The sequence below is a fragment of the Suricata suricatta genome, chromosome 16 (assembly GCF_006229205.1).
Source record: "Suricata suricatta isolate VVHF042 chromosome 16, meerkat_22Aug2017_6uvM2_HiC, whole genome shotgun sequence".
Taxonomy (NCBI): domain Eukaryota; kingdom Metazoa; phylum Chordata; class Mammalia; order Carnivora; family Herpestidae; genus Suricata; species Suricata suricatta.
In genome coordinates, this window is record NC_043715.1 from 55,470,631 (window position 1) to 55,489,023 (window position 18,393).

General features: G+C 44.4%; 1 protein-coding gene and 2 long non-coding RNA genes across 3 annotated transcripts in view; 1 reads left to right on the forward strand and 2 right to left on the reverse strand.

Moving 5' to 3' along the window:
- Positions 1-1,083: 1,083 nt before the first annotated feature.
- On the reverse strand, positions 1,084-11,332 carry LOC115279881 (vomeronasal type-1 receptor 4-like). Its single transcript, XM_029924384.1, has 4 exons — positions 11,300-11,332; positions 10,925-11,005; positions 1,621-1,733; positions 1,084-1,396 (listed from the first exon to the last, which is right to left on the reverse strand). Exons 1-4 carry the CDS (start codon positions 11,330-11,332, stop codon positions 1,090-1,092), a joined length of 534 nt encoding a protein of 177 aa, XP_029780244.1. The 3' UTR covers positions 1,084-1,089.
- On the forward strand, positions 3,254-6,328 carry LOC115280134. Its single transcript, XR_003903680.1, has 3 exons — positions 3,254-3,332; positions 5,860-5,933; positions 6,038-6,328. It is a non-coding gene; the product is annotated as an uncharacterized LOC115280134 (long non-coding RNA).
- A 4,041-nt stretch (positions 11,333-15,373) lies between the features above and the next one.
- LOC115280121 overlaps positions 15,374-18,393 on the reverse strand; it is a 21,634-nt gene continuing 18,614 nt past the window's right edge. Inside the window, exons 3-4 of the long non-coding RNA XR_003903663.1 lie at positions 16,527-16,651; positions 15,374-15,608 (exon numbers count right to left, since the gene is read on the reverse strand). This is a non-coding gene — a long non-coding RNA (uncharacterized LOC115280121). The remainder of the gene's footprint in view (positions 15,609-16,526; positions 16,652-18,393) is intronic.

The window sequence follows — 18,393 nt, forward strand, 5'->3', positions numbered from 1 at the left end:
TTAAAAAAAATTTTAAAAACCAGAAGTTTTAAAAATCAAAATTAACAAATTAAATACAGGGCGCCTGAGTGGCTCAGTCAGTGAGGTGTCCAACTCTGACTCAGGTCTTGATCTCACAGTTTGTGGGCTCGAGCCCCACATCCAGCTCTGTGCTGACAGCTGGGAGCCTGGAGCCTGTTTCGGAATCTGTGCCTCCCTCTCTCTCTGCCCCTTCCCCACTCACAGTCTCCTTTTCTCTCAAAAAATTAACATATATTTAAAGTCCTTTATTTATTTATTTGTGTATTTTAAATGAAATACTACCAATCTAAAGTAAAATGTTGGGGCACCTGGCTGGCTCAGTCAGAAAAGCATGCGACTCTTGATCTCGGAGATCATGAGTTTGAGCCCCACGTTGGGGGCAGAGATTTCTAAAAGTAAATAAATAAAGTTAAAATGAATGAATGAATAAATAAATAAAGTGGGGATGCCTGGATGACTCAATTGGTTAGGCATGTGACTCTTTTTTTCTTTTATATTTTTTAACATATTTTTATGTCTTTATTTTATTTTGAGAGAGAGAGAGAGAGAGAGAGACAGAGAGTAAGCAGGGGAGGGGCAGAGAGAGAGAGGGAGACAAAGAATCTGAAGCAGGGTCCAGGCTCTGAGCTGTCAGCACAGAGCCCGATGTGGGGCTCGAACCCACAGACTGTGAGTTCGTGACCTAAGCTGAAGTCCGATGCTTAACTGACTGTGCCACCCAGGCACCCCACTTTTTTTCTTTTAATGTTTATTCATTTTTGAGAGAGAGAGACAGAGTGCTAGCGGGGGAGACAGAATCTGAAGCAGGCTCCAGGCTCCAGGCTCCAGGTTCCAAGTTGAGCTGTCGGCACAGAGCCCAACCCAGGCCTCAAACCCATGGACCGTGAGAGCATGACCTGAGCTGAAGTTGGAAGCTGAACCGACTGAGCCCCCGCCGCACCCCTAGGCATCTGACTCGTGATCTCAGCTCAGGTCATGATCTCAGTTTGTGGGCCTGAGCCCAGTCTGGCTCTGCACTGACCGCACAGGGGTGGAGGGAGAGAAATAACAAGACAACACATGTTTCTGCTAAGATGAGGGGGTTTTTTTATTCCTTACCCAGGCAAAGCTGGGCCTGAACACCCGGGGGTCCCGGCTGGTAAGCACAAAGGGGCTGAGCGTAGGAAAACATACAGCGAAGAAGAGAGCCGATGTGGTCACCAGCGACTGGCTGGGGTTATTTAAAAGAACTTGACAAACTTGACAAACGGAGGAGACGGCGTGACAGAACACACAGGTGCTCACCAGAACGAGGATGCTCCGAGTCGCTCTGGAGCCAGCGCAGGGCCTGGGGGAGACACTGGCGGCGTGAATGTACCGGACCCTCTGCTTGTGCCTGTGAAGGATCAAGACCATGTAGCCGCTGGCCCAGAGCATGAGCCCCAGAGACGAGACCTCAGTGAACAACAGCCACACGGCAAACAGAGAGACTGTGACACTGTCGCAGAAGAACCCACAACAGAATCCGTAACCCCTTTCCCATGTGACGTTTGTGCTGATCCACTGGCCAGTGCGAGCACGTTCAGAACCCCGCAGAGGGTGGTGGAGGGGCCGATGTACCTCGCAGCCGTCCCTTTAAGCGCCGCCCACCTGGAGTTCTGGGGGCTGATGGTGATGGCCTGGAAGACGCTCAACAGGCAGGTGCTCTCAATGGACACTCCCCGGGCCACTCTCTGAACGTAAAAGAGAAGTTCACATCTAAAATCACCAGCGCACTGCGTCACCCCGAAATCTGTCATCACGCGGGAGACTCCTTTAGAGAGAACGACCAAGGCATTGGCTACCGTCAGGTGCTTGACAATGAAATCTATACACCTCGCCCTGCACCCAGTGAAAGAAAGGAGGAGATGACGGTAAAGAAGAGACACGTTCCCCAGGGTTCCAACCACAGTCTGGATTAGGAAGATCAGCCCTACTGCCAGATCCCCGGCGGCCATCCTGTCCGTCCTCAGAGAGCGATGCTCGTCTTCAAAGCCATCGGAACCCGTGTAGGAATCGGGGGGTTGGGGGGCAGGAACCAACGGCCTCAACTGAATCCCAACATCCTCCATTTACTCTCTTGGTTCTAAGATATTTCTAACTTCGTTTTTTCGATCTTTTATTAAGAGATTTTTCAAGAGTTAGGGGCGTCTGGGTGGCTCAGATGGTTGTGTCAGACTTTGGCTCAAGCCATGATCTCATGGTTTGTGGGTTCAAGTCCCACATCAGGCTCTGTGCTGACAGCTGGTCTCTCTTTCTGCCCCTCCTCCACTCATGCTGTTTCTCAAAAATAAATAAATATTAAAAATTTTTTTAATTAAAATATATATTTTTCAAGAGTTAAATATATAACCTTAAGAGAAAAGTTATAACCTATGAAGAACATATATGTCGTAACTTCTGATTCTTCATGAAACTGTTACTTTAATTACTAATTACAAAGACAAGAGATATTAAAGTAAGTAGAAGTCAAAGTGATTTGTCTACATCTATACACTGGTTAGGGGCAGAGTAAGAACTTGGAAATGCCTGGTATTAGTAACAAAAACAGCATTTTGAACCAGACAGCAACACAAAAAAAGGTAGTTAGCAGTGTTTTCCAGATAATCCAGATGTATATTTGCTATTTTTACATTTTATTTTATTAAAAAACTTTTTAGATGTTTATTTATTTTGACAGAGAGATGGAAAGCAAGCAGGGGAGGGGCAGAGAGAGAGGGACACATAGAATCAGAAGCAGGCTCCAGGCTCTGAGCTGTCAGCACAGAACCTGACGCAGGGCTCAAACCCACGAACATGAGATCATGACCTGAGTCGAAGTTGGACACTTAACCAACTGAGCTACCCAGGCGCCCCTTACATTTGATTTTAGATTGGATATACTATCAAAATTTTTATTTTAGTCAAATTCCATTTATATGTACAAATTTATTCTATTGGCCAATGTCAATTATGAATGAAGATTTAGAAATCCTATAGAGAGGCGCCGGGTGGCTCAGTCAGTGAAGTGTCTGGTGCTTGATCTCAGCTCAGGTCGTGATCTCACAGTTCATGAGTTCAAGCCCCACATTGGACTCTGTGCTGATAACTCGGAGCCTGCTTGGGATCCTCTCTCTCCATCTCTTTCCCCATCTGGCACGCACTCTCTCTCTCTTTCTCAAAATAAATAAACATTTTTTTAAATGTTTAAAAAAATCCTAATAGATGCAGATATGCTGACTACAGTTTATTACCCATGGAACCTGGACCTTGACAAGTGGATTTAAAGGAGGGAAGAATGGCTTGATATGAAGGTGAGAGGGGCGGGTAGAGAAAGAGAGAGACGTTTGTTTGCTTTCATGCCGGGAACAAAACCATAACGGCACCTAATAACCTGAACTTGTGAAAACACTCACGCCAGACCACAAATTACAGGACAGGAAACAATACTGTATGGTAAATAGTGTGTGCCAAAATCACTAAACTATTATTATTACTTTCAGATAATTAACTTATATACTTATTAATACCAAGTCAGTAAAATTACTAGCAATGGTGCATGGGTTTTGAAAAAATATTACAAGGTAAGGGACATATGCACAAAATTGAATCTCTAAGGCATGAAATCCTAGATATTCTATGAATTGCAGGAGTAGATTTTTTTAAACAAAATTCACATTTTATTTAGGTTGAAATAAACTATACAAAATTGATTTTCTTCACCAAAAATAACAGTAATATTTTCTGTATTATTCCTAGATAAACCACAAAACACTTATTTTTGTAGGTTTTCCAGGTTTTGTTTATAAATCAAGATGAGGCAGTGAATATAGTCATGGAAAAAGAGGGAAACAGACAAATCAGTTGTCAGTATCCATGGCCTCTGATCCTGTCTTGATCATGAAACAGAGGTGTTCAACAAATACCTGCTAAAAATCTTATGGAGATGTAGGCTCAACAAAGGAATGTAAACAGCAACCACCCAATGTGCACCGACAATGGCAGGCTCGCCCATTCAAACCGTAACTGTAACTTGTTCCTTTAAGTTCATTTAATAAAGACAAAATCTACACTGAAATCCTTGCTTGGCAAGTTCACCTTTTCTGTTTTCTCTCTCTCTAGCTGTCTGATAACTTCCTTAACTGTCTGTTACAGATTTTTAACATATTTAACAAGGAGTAGATATTTTGAATTGCTACTAGAATACTAAAAAAAATTTTTTTTCCATAATATTTTATTGTCAAATTGTTTTCCATACAACACCCAGTGCTCTTCCCCTTAACGTTTATTTATTTTTTAGAGAGACAGAGCACGAGCAGGGAAGGGACAGAGAGAGAGAGGAAGACACAGAATCAAAGCAGGCTCCAGGCTCTGAGCTGTCAGCACAGAGCCCAATGCAGGGCTCAAACCCATGGGACCGCGAGATCATGACCTGAGCCAAAGTCAGACGCTCAACTGACTGAGCCACCCAGGCGCCCCTAAAAACATATTTTTAATGTTTATTTTAGAGAAAGAGAGTACAAGCTGGGGGGTGACAGAGAGACAGGGAGACAGAGGATTGAGGCTGGCTCTGTGCTAACAGCCCAGATGTGGGGCTCAAACCCACAAACCAGGAGATCATGACCTGAGCTGAAAGTCAGATACCTAACCCACTGAGCCACCCCGGTGTCCCGATATTAGAATATATTTACATTAGGGGCGCCGGGGTGACTCAGTCAGTTGAGCCTCTGCCTTCAGCTCGAGTCATGATCTCATGTTCGTGGGTTTGAGCCCCGCGTCGGGCTCTGTGCTGACAGCTTGGAGCCTGGAGCCTGCTTCTGATTCTGTGTCTCTCTCTCTGCCCTTCCCCTTCTCATTAAAACATTAAAAACATTAAAAAATTAAAAAAAGGAATATATTTAAATTAAATAAAATATCACAAGATACTCTCAATCCTGTTAGCCATTGTCCAAAACTCGTAGTTATAAAGTTACCTTTTCCTTAAATAATCTGTCCCTAACACCGAGAAGGAAGACCTATCACAATCAACAGACCACAAGTGTTTTCAGTGTAAACACAATTACCGCCTCCCTTCACTGCATCAGACTCCCAGAGCTAGAGAGAACACTTCTAGTCTAGCAGTTGTAATTTGAATACACTGAATTCTGCACAGAATTACATGGTCACACAGATTCATCCAGTTAGAAGCAGGACTCTGGGGATCCTGAAATCCAGGCTAGGATTCCTGTCCGGTAGACAGGAGAGTCTGATTGAGCTCAGAACTACAGTCCTTAAGCATCTTAAAAATCCGGTTTCATGAGCACTTACACATCAGAATGATGGACATTGTCAGAGACATGGAGTTAATGTAGGGGCCACTGTGACTTGGTGGAGGGTAGGCCCTCGTCTGATGCCTCGGGAATTATCCCTCCTTCCTGTGTGACTTTCCCACTGGACTGAGGTCACAGCCAGAAGCAGCAGCTTCTCTAATATAACCGCTGACCCACACTTCTGGTCGCCTCGCTTTCGTGGCAGACTCAGCCTCTCGGGCTGAAACGGAAAACAGGAGGGTGGGCTCCTGTGAAGGTCACACCAGCCAGTTCAAGTGCAGAAGGGAGGCAGCCAGACCCTGAGATATGGGCTCTCGATCCTGTGACCTCACCTTGCCACTCAGGACTTCATTTGTCATTTCTCCTCTAGCAGCAAACAGTGTCACTGAGGGAGAATGCTCTGGGAATCTTTTTTCAGTTGCTAATTACAAAAAAAAAGTCAACAAAACAATTACAAGTTTTCCTTCACCCGCCCCAAAGGGACTTTTGAGAAAGGCTCTTTACTTTTATCCCTATGGGCTGACACTTGCAGACATCGGCGGCGTGTTTGAAGACCATTGAGGGGACACTACAGCAGAGTGGGCAGGACAACGTGGGGTCTGACAGGTGAGGACCTGGCAGGGAAACAAACGTGGGTGCCTCGCTGCATTCACGGAGAACTTCCAGGAGATGACATTTGCCAAAAAAGCATCTTCTTTTCTTCCCTTCAGACTGCTGTGTGCACCAGCGTGTGGGTACTGAGCAGAGGCGAACACGGGACCTGCATCACCCGAGGACTTGCAGAGACACGAAAGTTACAGGAACACATGGTGCCAACACTTCACATTAGAAGTCTCTGGACTTGTTCGCACAACTCAGTTCTGAGGCTGAGTCGTCTGCACAATTCAAGTGCCGTTCATGCGGCTATTTTGTAGGAAAGTGAACAGCAGCATTGACCCCCCCCCCGAACACACACACCCATAACAGGAAGTAGCAACAGAACAGTGTGCATAGAAGAAAGAAGGAAGGCATGAAAGAGCCCCTCACAAATAAAAGCATGAGGGTCAAACCTGACGCGTCCGATTTTACTACTTTTATTTTTTATTTATTATTATTTAAATTTACATCCAAGTTAGCATATAGTGCAGTCGTGATTTCCGAAGTAGATTCCAGTGATTCATCCCCTACATGTAACACCCAGTGCTCCTCCCTGACCCACAACCCCTCCAGCAACCCTCGGTTTGTTCTCTGTATTTGAGTCTTTTGTTTTGTCCCTCTTCCTGTATTTATATTATTTTTGCTTCCCTTCCTTTATGTTCATCTGTTTTGTTTCTTAAATCTCACATAGGAGGGAAGTCATATGATATTTGTGTTTCTCTGACTAATTTCACCTCACATAGTTACATATGGCAAGATTCCATTCTTTCTGACTGCCGAGTAATAGTCTATTGTGTGTATACACCACATCTTCTTTATCCATTCATGTGTCGATGGACATCTGGGCTCTTTCAATACTTTGGCTATTGTCGACAGCGCTGCTATAAACATTGGGGTGCACGTGCCCCTTCAAAACAGCACACCTGTGTCCCTTGGATCGATACCTAATAGTTCAATTGCTGGGTCGTAGGGTAGTTCTATTTTTAACTCTTTGAGGACCCTCCATCTGTTTTCCAGAGCGGCCGCACCAGTTTGATTCGCACCAGCAGGGCGCAAGAGATCCTCTTTCTCTGCACCCTCACCAACGTCCGTGGCTGCCTGATTGTTAATGTCAGCCATTCTGACCAGTATGAGGTGGTATCCCATTGTGGTTTTGATTTGTATTGCCCTGATGATGAGTGATGTTGAGCATCATTTCACATGTCTGTTGGCCATCTAGATGTCTTCTTTGGAAAAGTGTCTATTCATGTCTTTTGTCCATTTCTTCACTGGATTATTTGTTTTTTGGGTGTTGAGCTTGATAACTTCTTTATAGATTCTGGATACTAGAACTTTTTCTGATATGTCATTTGCAAATATCTTCTTCCATTCTGTCTCCCTTTTAGTAGATTTTACTATTTTTAACCATCAGTTAGCCCAATGCAACTTACTCAGATCAAGAGCAGTCAAGGATTACCACAGTTCTCTCCACTTAATTTTTCATCCAGAAGTTTTAGCAACAAGTACTGGTTGAAATCCCACTGAGCAGGGTCCAGGTACCCCTCTAGTCCTGAGAGAAATCCCTGAAACAGGTAATGTACTTCCCAAGTGGCCACTGGCAGAGTTGATAATTCTGTGTAAGAGAGAGTTCAGAGAACTGGTTCTATGTAGGTGAGAGGTCGGAGTTGTGAACAGGATGACCACGGACACAGAGAACACCCCTCACATTCTCCCTCATTCTGAGCAAGGAGGGCAGCATACGGCTCCCAGAGCCCTGATGAACACTGTACTCTCAGGGACGAAGAAACGTACTAGGGCGTCTGCACAGGCATCTGTATATATGTGGGCGCTGTGTCTGTAGCATCCATAAGCTGGGTCTCTGTCTGAATACAAAGTCGTGGTGAGTTACAAGTGTCACTTCTCAAAAATTTAATGTGGGCAGCCGCAAACTGGAGATCTTGTTCAAGTACAAGCCCTCCTCAGTTCGGGGATGGGCCTGAGTTCCTGCATTTCTTTTTTCTCTTTCTTTCTCTTTTTCTTCCTTCCTTCCTCCCTTCCTTCCTTCCTTCCTTCCTTCCTTCCTTCCTTCCTTCTTTCTCTCTTTCTTGGAGGAGGGACAGAGAGAGAGGGAGAAAGAGAGAGAATCCCAAGCAGGCTGAGATTGTTGACCTGAACTGACCTGAACCGAAATCAAGAGTCAGACGTTTAACCAACCAAGCCACCCAGGCACCCTGAGTTTATCCATTTCTAACAACTTCATCAGTGATGCCAACATTTCTGGGACCACACTTCTGAAGAGCAAAGAGGTAAAATGTCGAGGGAAATAATCATGCATGACTTAGAACAGTTTTATGGAAATTACAGATTCTCAAAGAACAGAAATAGTAGCAACAATCTTTTTTGAATATTTCCTGGATGTTATTCTTGTTTTAAGTTTATTTATTTATTCAGAGAGGGAGAATGAGAGAGTGGAGCAGGGGAGGGGCAGAGAGAGAGAGAATCCCAAGAAGGCTCCACACTGTCAGCACAGAGCCTGACATGGGACGCAAACTCACGAACCATAAAATCATGACCCAGAGCAGAATCTGAGTCAGAAGCTTAATCAACTGAGCCACCCAGGCACCTCTTCTAGATATAATTCTAATAGTTGTCATAAACTGATACATAAAACCACATTATCCTTTCTTTGATGAGACTATTCTGTCAGAAATCCAGCAAATAGAAGGACCTAGGTTTTAACTGAGTTTCTGAGATGTAGAATTTATCCAAAAGGAACATATTGGCTAATATAGAGAAAATTTCAAAAAGAATATTTATGACAGGATTCCTAAGTGAGAGGACTAACAAAGAAGGTAACACAGAACTGATCTAGTAACTTTTACATTTTATGCACATGTGGGTACATTTAAAAGGTAGTTATAGACACTTGAAAAGAGAGGGCACAGAAAATTTTCACTGTGATTGCAATTTTCAAATATTTTTGGGGTGCCTGGGTGGCTCAGTCAGTTAAGCGGCCGGCTTCAGCTCAGGTCATGTTCTCACGGTCTGTGGGTTCCAGCCTTGTGTTGGCCCTGCACTGACAGCTCAGGGCCTGGAGCTGCTTCAGACTCCGTGTTTCCCTGTCTCTGCCCCTCCCCCACTTGTGTGCACACGCATCCTTTCTCTCTTCTCTCAAAAATAAACAGTATTTTATTTTTTTTAAATTGTTATGTCTTTGAGAGAGAGAGAGAGTGAGCGTACCAGCATCTGCCTTTGTCACCAGCTTTGGACCTCCATCTTCACCTTGGCTTGAAATGGACCTCAAATTCTCATTTCTACCGGTGGCTCCTCCACCGCAGGGAATGAACGCGCCCCCTGCAGGAAGAGCCAGGTGCGTCTGTGAGGAGGCATCGGACAAGCCCACCTGATGTGGACGAGAAAGCCAGCGCCGGATGTAGAGAGAGCAATGTGCAAAGTGGCAGCTTTAAAACATTTTTGCATATTACCCTGAGCTGTTTGCTACATTCTTGTTTCTATGAAAAAACATGAATTACGATAAAAGTTGTTAATTTATAAAAAAATTTAAATGTTTATTTTGAGAGAGAGAAACAGAATGCAAGTAGGGGAGGGGCAGAGAGAGAGGGAGACACAGAATCCGAAGCAGGCTCCAGGCTCTGAGCTGTCAGCACACAGCCCGATGCTGCGCTCAAACCTACAGACCAAACCTCATGACCTGAGCCAAAGTTGGAGGCTTAACCGACTGAGCCACCCAGATGCCCCTAAAACTTGTTGATTTTTAAAAAGTAAATATAGGGGTGCCTGGGTGGCTCAGTCTGTTGAGTGTCTGACCCTTGATTTTGGCTCATATCACGATCCTGGGGCTCCATCTGGAGCCCCACATTGGGTTTGGCGCTGAGCGTGGACCCCTGAATGGGATTCTCTCTGCCCCTCCCCTGCTCACATTCTTTCTCTCTCAAAAAGAAATTTTAAAATTTTTTGGATAAATTTAAGAAACCAAATTATTATCAGAATCTGGGGCACCTGGGTGGCTCAGTCGGTTAAGTGTCTGACTTCGGCTCAGGTCATGATCTCACAGTCTGTGGGTTTGAGCCCCACATCGGGCTCTGTGCTGACAGCTCAGAGCCTGGAGCCTGCTCAGATTCTGTGTCTCCCTCTCTCTCTGCCCCTCCCCTGCTCACTCTCTGCTATGTCTCTCAAAATAAAATAAAGACATTTAAAAAAATTAAAAAAAAATTATTATCAGAATCTAATCAGGAGAAAACATCAGTTTTATGCAAATACTGAGCCACTTATAGCTTCCAAGTCCCGTAATCTCCAGTGTATTTAAATAGTATTTCTTTAGCAATCTAGACAGCAAGGTTGTTTTTTCAGGGAGTTCTGAATACTTTTAGATCATGAATGCCAGCCTGTTTGTTTATGCATTTCCTCATCCTGGTCCATACGTACGTAGCGATGGAACTTCGTTCTTCACATGGATACCCCAGGACCCATCGCCGTCACAGAGGGAACTCTTCCAGCAGCTGAAGGCCATTAATTCACGGTGGGCGGTGCTCAAGGCACAAAAGCAGCCAGGCTGCAGGGGGTTGAGAGGAGACGTGGGACACCGGGGAGGAGGGATCTAAAGACCGAACCCTGACCCTCCTGAGAAAAACAGGAAAAATCGTAGCTGAAAACGAGCATGTCAGACAGGACCATCAGAGGCAGAGAAGTAAACGAGTGCATGGTCTACATCCACGGTATTTCAGGGGCACCTGGGCGGCTCGGTCAGGGAAGTGGCTGACTCTGGAGCTTGGCTCATGTCATGATCTCATGGTTCGTGAGGTCAAGTCCCGCTCTGTGATGTCAGTACAGATCCTGCTTGGGTTCTCTCTCCCTCTCCCTCTCTGCCCCTACACCCCCTCCCCCAAATAAATAAATGTAAAAAAGATTCCATGGTCGTTCAGAAGGAGAGGAGGATACCACCTGACCCAGGACACATTTACCGGAGAACCTGTCCGTTGCCTTCTCTTTCTTCTCTGCGTTTCTTCTTTAAGGGAGATTATATGGAGAAGCCACGTGCCCAGCTGGAGACCGTGCCTTCAATACGCCAGCCCGGCCCCCCCCACCTGCCACCACTCCATCGCAGGCAGAGGGGCGCTGAACTGGGGCATGGGAGTCCGCGTCTCGGGGGTCATGAGTTCGAGCCCCACGTCACAGGGAGTTTATGTAAAACAACGGCAACAGCAACAATGAAACAAAACCTTCTCCAGAGCTCCGTGGCGGGTGAGAATCAGGGTTAATGGGGTCCCCATGCGAGTCAGCACGTGACTCTCTCCTTCCATGGCCTCCTGTCCCACAGACGCCCACAGCCCCAGTACCCACGTGGGGATGGGCGCTGCGCTGCCCTCCATGCCCTCTCCCTGGAGCGGGCCCTGTTACCTCCCCCCTGCCGGCGGGCCCTATTAGCCCCATGGGCCGAAGCCCGCACAAGGCCCATCAGTGCCGAATGGCCCAGGCCATGACCTCACGGCCCACGGATCCGCGGCCTCCCTCTGCACAGACTCAAGCAGCGAGGCCGGCGCTTCCCCAGACCTCGGGCTCTGCACTGACCATGGAGCCTGCTTGGAATGCTCTCTTTCCCTCTGCCCCTCTCCCTCACTTGCACACTCTCTCCATCTCTAGGAAAATGGAAAAAAAATATTTTAAATTAAAAAAATTTTAAGTAATCTCCAGACCTGACATGGTGCTTAAACTCATGACCATGAGATTAAGAGTCACAAGCATTTCAACTGAAGGAGCCAGGTGCCCCTATTTTTTTTGGAAAGAATATATTTTAGGGATGCTTAGGGGGCTTAGTCAGTTGAGATCCGACTTCAGCTCAGGTCATGACCACACAGTTCATGGGTTCCAGCACATCAGGCTCTGGGCTGACAGCTCAGAGCCTGGAGCCTGCTTCGGGTTCTGTGTCTCCCTCTCTCTCTGCCCTGACCCTACTCCCACTCTGTCTCTCAAAAATAAATAAACACTTACAAAACTGTGTTTTAAAACATAAATAAAAATTTTAAAAGATTTCATTTTTTTAGACTCTTTTTTTCAAAGTTCATTTATTGTTGAGAGAATGTGCACACATGCACAAGAGGGGGAGGGACAGAAAGAGGGGCCGCAGAGGATCCAAAACAGGCTCTAAGCCGACAGCAGAGAGCCTGATGCGGGACTCAAACTCACAGTCTGTGAGATCATGGCATGAGACCTGAGCTGGAGTTGGATCCTTAACTGACTGAGCCACCCAGATGCCCTGATTTTATCTTATTTGTTAAGTACTCTCTACAACCAATGCGGGGCTTGAACTCACAACCTGAGATCAAGAGTCACATGCTTGACCAACTGAGCCAACCAGGCACCCCACATGCTTCTATTAATGTTTTATATTCATGTTTTCTATATTTTCAAGGGATGGTCCTCCACTAAATACTACTTTTCAAAACAGAGGAAAAGAAATACTGAATATGTTTTATTTAATTAATATACCTTGATAGTAACATTTGTTTTGTTTTGTTGTTGTTTTGGGGTTATTTTTTTGTTTGGATCATTTTTTTGGTTTTGTGTTTTTCTTTTTTGTTTTCTGTGTCTGTGTTTTTCTTTTGATATTAAAATTAAAAAAAATTTTTTTACATTTATTTATTTTTGGGAGACAGAGTGAGATGGAGTGTGACTAGGGGAGGGGCCGAGAGAGAGGGAGACATAGGATCCGAAGCAGGCTCCAGGCTCTGAGCTTTCCGCACAGAACCCAATGTGGGGCTCGAACCCATGAACCATGAGATCATGCCCTGAGCTAAAGTCAGAGGTTTAACTGACTGAGCCCCCCAGGTGCCCCTGATGTTAAAATTTTTAAAAGAACCAAAATTTGTGTGTAAAGTGGATAATAATACAACTGCGTGGATTTTGTTTGAATACAGGACTTGTGAGCATACTTTTAGCAGAGCATTTTGACTGATGCACCATATTACAAATAAATCACTGAATAGTCTCAGCAGACTATTTGCTAATTGCTAACAGTTGTTCATATTTTGTGATGCAGATGTGTCCAGCCTCTTGGGTTCAGGGTGATCTCAGTCAACAAATCCTAGTAAATTTCATGTCAATGCTCAGACATTGGAAAGAGTCCCATAAAGTCACAAATGAATCACAAGAATTATTCTCCAGTATCACCACTTGTACTCAGGAATATACTGGGATTTGTAGCCATAAAATAAGATGATAAAATACAGAAGATGAATCTTAATAAGAACAGGGAATGGGTACATTGCTGGCTCAGTTGGTAGAGCATGTGACTCTTGATCTCAGGGTCATGAGTTTGAGCCCTCTGGGTTTAGAGATTACTTAAAATAAAATGTTTTTTAATGTTTATTTATTTTGAGCAAGAGCAAGATAGAGAGTGACTCGGGACTAGGGGCGGGGTAGAAAGAGGGTGAGATAGGGAGTCCCAAGCAGGCTCCCTGCTGTCAGCACAGAGCCTGGTGTGGGGCTTGATCCCATGAACCACAAGATCATGACGTGAGCCAAAATCAAGAGTCAGATGCTTAACCAACTGAACCACCCAGGCACCCCCATAAATAAAATCTTTAAAAAATAATAATGATAATAAAGTTTCATGCAATATTGGATGTGTGTGCCTCTACATGTGTGTGGGTGTAATGACAAATCTGTAAGAGATCAATGGATGGTTTTATTGTTTTAATTATTTTAATGTTTATTTTTCAGAGGGGAGACAGAGAGTGTGTGTGTGTGTGTGTGCGAGCAGGGGAGGGGCAGAGAGAGAGGGAAACACAGAATCTGAAGCAGGCTCCAGGATTTAAGCTGTCAGCACAGAGCCCCAATGCGGGGCTCAAGCACACAAACCATGAGATCATGACCTGGGCTGAAGTCAGACTCTTACCTGACTGAGCCATCAAGGCACCCAAGATAGTTTTAATATCAAGTGTCGCTAAGGTGAGGGAACAAAGATAGAGACAAAGAGGCTGAGGAACCTGCCATATACAACCACTCATTAAGAATGAAAACGAGGGGCGTCTGGGTGCTCAGTTGGTTAAGCCTCCAACTTTGGCTCAGGCCATGATCTCGCAGCTCATGAGTCTGAGCCCCTCATCCAGCGATGTGCTGACAGCTCGGAGCCTGGAGCTGCTTCAGTCTGTGTCCCCCTCTCTCTCTGCCCCTTTCCCATTCACTCACTCTCTCTCTCTCAAAAATAAATAAACATTTTAAAAAATTGAAAAAAAAGTGTCCTGTTAGATTTGGCTGAGGCATGAAAAATAGACTAGAAGGATAAAATCAAAAGAATAGACACATATATGTGGAGACATGGATTTTGAAGGTGTGACAGGTGTGGCGCATGAAAGAAAGAAGGAAAAAGTAGTATTTGCCACCTATATTCTTGGGTAACAGGAGCTTGTAAACTGTCCTACGGTAAGACCCAGGTATTTCAGATTCAGGACAGAGTTTTCTCCGTAAGTTATTAAGGAAGGGAGCACACGAGTGAAGTACAGTCCTTGGTTAATGATCTCATCCCTGGAATGACTCAGCCACCAACTGAGCCACCCAGGCGCCCCCAGTCACTCTTATTAATGCTTTACCTATGGTAGATTATTTAATACTTCTAGGTGTATATGTTTTACAGACAGGAGACTTTGATTAAAGTGAGGTTATAGGACTCATTTAAATATTACAATAGCCAGGTTGCAACAATCTTGGTGCTTACGATCATGCCAAGATACCTGGTTGTACCTTTTTATTTTTTTTTAATTCTATTGTTAAGTAATCTCTACCCCAACATGGTCCTCGAACTCACAACCCTGAGATCGAGACTCACAAGTTCCAGCTGGCGGAAGTCAGGCACCCATGTCAGGCTGTATATTTAAATAATACAGATATATGGATGCACACAGGGTCATATTCAAAATTTATTTTAATTTAGGTTTGATCGTGCTGACTCCTCATTTCTGTTAATATGTTTGTTCCACTGACCAACATCACTTGTGAATGAAGATGAAGAGGTCTGAATAAAGACCTGAATATTATCTGTCCATGAGCAAAACGGATTTCCCAAATGGATCAATGTTAGTATAGCAACAAAGTAATCCTATGATTTTTTTTCCCACAACAGAAATTGTGTAATATTTCACTTTTCCCTTAACTATGGGATTTGTAATTTAAAGAAAACATTTGGATATAAAGAAAACATTTAGAATAGGATCTAAATTATTCCTCCTTAGAGAGCATGCAGTGAGCGGTGATTTTTGAGAAAAACAAGCACTACCAGAGGAGAAAGATAATAAGCTACAAGCTGAATGGAAGTCAAGGCTTGCAATCATGTGCGTCGAATTAGGAGAAATGAAGAATGAGTCTGAAAATGATGCCCGAATTTTGAAAACCACACAAAGTATCAGAAGACAACGTTTAAGCTGAAAAGTGCTGAAGTCCTTCATTTTTCTGCTCTCCAAATGGCTCACATGCGAGGGTCACCTTTTTCTGAAAGTCTTCTGTCCTCACTTGGCAAAGGAAAGTTATCCTTCCCTGATCGCTAGCTTGCAGATATTTTCAGGGGAGATTTAATTACCATCTCATTAGCTGCATCCGGTGGATATAGGAGGAAAACAATCATGGTTCAGCACAAGCCACTCGGGCACTTTTCTGCATCGAGATACAAACCACGTCATTAGCTCTGTGAAACTCACTATCACTTGCACAGTAACACTTTAAGAACGTAACTACCCTAATTGTGTAAATTTCTCTGCGGTTTCAGGAAGCAGCTTGAACAGCATTTTAATTTCTGAATCGCAGTCTTAAGGGTTGTAAACTTCAGACTTTGTTACTACTTATAACTAACTCCAACATTAGAACTATGGGAGGAGGGGCACCTGGGCGGCTCAGTCGCTTCAGCATCTCACTTCAGCTCAGGTCATGATCTCACAGTTCATGAGTTCGAGACCTGCATCGGGCTCTGGGCTGACAGCTCAGCTCCTGGAGCCTGCTTCAGATTCTGTGTCTCCCTCTCTCTCTGCCCCTCCTTGCTGGCTTGCTCGCTCTCTCTCTTTCTCTCAAAAATAAATAAACATTAAAAAACAAAAACCTGTGTGAGGAGCAGTTAGGGTCTCGGGGAGGACCTCAGCCCAAACCAGTTTCTACCCCAGACGAATCCTTTTTCCAGCCATGAGGACCAATTCAGACACGGACCCTGATACACTTCCCCCCCTTACAGACCGAGTCACTCAGACTGACGGGCAAATGCTGTCAGGGTGAGGGCTCAGTGGGACAGAGCTGGCAGGGGCTGGGCTCCATGACCTCGTCTCCCCACAGAACCGCAATTATCGGCTCACCTGCACTTCCGTGACAATGCACGACACGGCAAGTAAGCCTGATTTGTAAAGACTTCCCTCCCCCCAGGGGCGGCCGGCTGGATGGCTCAGTCAGTGGAGCAGGGGACTCTTAACCTCAGGGTCACGGGTTTGAGCCCCAGGTTGGATGTGCAACAAATCCCAATTCCCAGAAACAATGATAAGTTCTTGGTAAGTTTAGTGTCAGGGAGAAACTTTCCCTTTCCCACAACACCTGAGGCAGACGGGGTCTCGGGTCCTGGAACCAGGAAATGTCCCCACCTGACAGGTGAGGGCCTGGCAATGACTCACATGTATTTCATCAGACCCTGTGCTGCCCTAAGTTCACGGTGAGGACTCCTGTAGAAAAGAAGAGTAATACAGAGAACATGTTATTAACTAGAGATGCTTTGTACAACTCATTGCAATTGTTTGAAAAGTCTAGTTGATGTGGCTATTTCTACAAATAAATATTTTATCCATATGGACCCAGAAAGAGATACAAATTCTAAGCTGAGCAATGTCTATAGAATCAACAGCAATATTTGTAAGAGACGTTTCTCACAGAAACAGCACTAGGTCATATGCTTTATCAACAGCATCCCTCTACTCTTAAGTAATAGATAAAACAGGACTGCCTGGGTGGCTTGGTTGGCTGAACATTCATCTTCGGCTCAGGTCATGATCTCCAGGTTCATGGGTTCAAGCCCCACCTTGGGCTCTGGGCTGATGTTTCCCCCATCAGAATCCCTCTCCCCTGCGCATGCTCTGTGTCTCTCTGTCTCTCAAAAATAAATAAATATTTTAAAATATATATATTCCATAAACCAAGGCGACTTACACCATTCAAAAATATTGAAGAATGATACTTCCTAATAATTTTCCAAAAACTTACAAAGATAATGCAAATATTTCAAAAATCTCATGCATACCTAGGGATCCAAAATTATGAAATACAACATTGCAAATACTGCCATAAAATATCACAACATGATCGATGCAGCTTGTATCTATGTTCAGGGATTAGAAGACTCGATACCGTTAAGATGTCAGGTCTTCCCAAACTGATCTATAGATTTCTGAAATCCTTATCAAAATTCTGCCAAATTACTTGTAGGTATCAACTAGCTGATTCTAAACTCTGTATATGGAGGCATAAGGTCCAGAAAAGCCAACACAATATTAAAGTAGATGCGGGGCACTTGGGTGGCTCAGTCAGTTGAGTGTCCAACTTCAGCTCAAATAATGATTTCGTGGTTTGTGAGTTCAAGCCCCACATGGGATTGGTGACTGTCAGTGCAGAGCCTGCTTCCAATCTTCTGTCCCCCTCTCTCTCTGTCCCTCTTCCACTCATGCTCTCTCTCTCAAATGTAAATAAACATTAAAAAATAATAATAAAGTAGAAGAAAAAAGTCAGAAGGCTGATACGGCCCAATGTCAAGACTTACTATAAAGCAAATTAATTAAGATAGTGTGTCACCAGTAAAATAATAGGCAAACAGATACACGGAGCACAACAAAGAGCACTTTGTGCTCTCTCACAAAGGAGCAAAGGTAATGAAATGGGAAAGGATGCTCTTTTCAGCAAACAGCACTGTAACACGTGGACAACCACATGCAAGGGGGAAAATCAACCTAGACACAGACCCTACACCCTTCACAAGAATTAGCTCAAAATTGTTTCTAGACTTAAATGTAAAACACAAAACTATACAAAGCTTCTTCACTGCAAAGGAAACCAATAGGCAACCGACAGAATGGGAAAAGATAGTGGCAAATGGCATATTGGATAAAGGGCTAGTATCCAAAATCTACAAGGAACTCACCAAACTCCATACCTGAAAAACAAATAATCCAGTAATGAAATGGGCAGAAGACATGAACAGGCACTTCTCCAAAGAGGACACCCAGATGGCCAACGGGCACATCAAACTATGCTCAGCATCAATCATCGTCAGGGAAATACAAATCAAAACCACACTGAGATACCACCTCACACCAGAGTGGCTAAAATGAATAAATCAAGAGACTACAGATGCTGGCGAGGGTGTGGAGAGATGGGCGCCCTCCTACACTGTTGGTGGCAATGTAAACTGGTGCAG

Coding starts and splice junctions, on each gene's coding strand:
- LOC115279881 (XM_029924384.1), bottom strand. CDS start 11,332: ATGGAGGGCAGCGCAGCGCCCATCCCCACGTGG. Junction 1,734..10,924: donor GGCAACGGACAGGTTCTCCG/GTAAATGTGTCC, acceptor TTTTACGTTCAG/AGAGTGGCCCGGGGAGTGTC. Junction 1,397..1,620: donor CTTAAAGGGACGGCTGCGAG/GTACATCGGCCC, acceptor GATCCTTCACAG/GCACAAGCAGAGGGTCCGGT.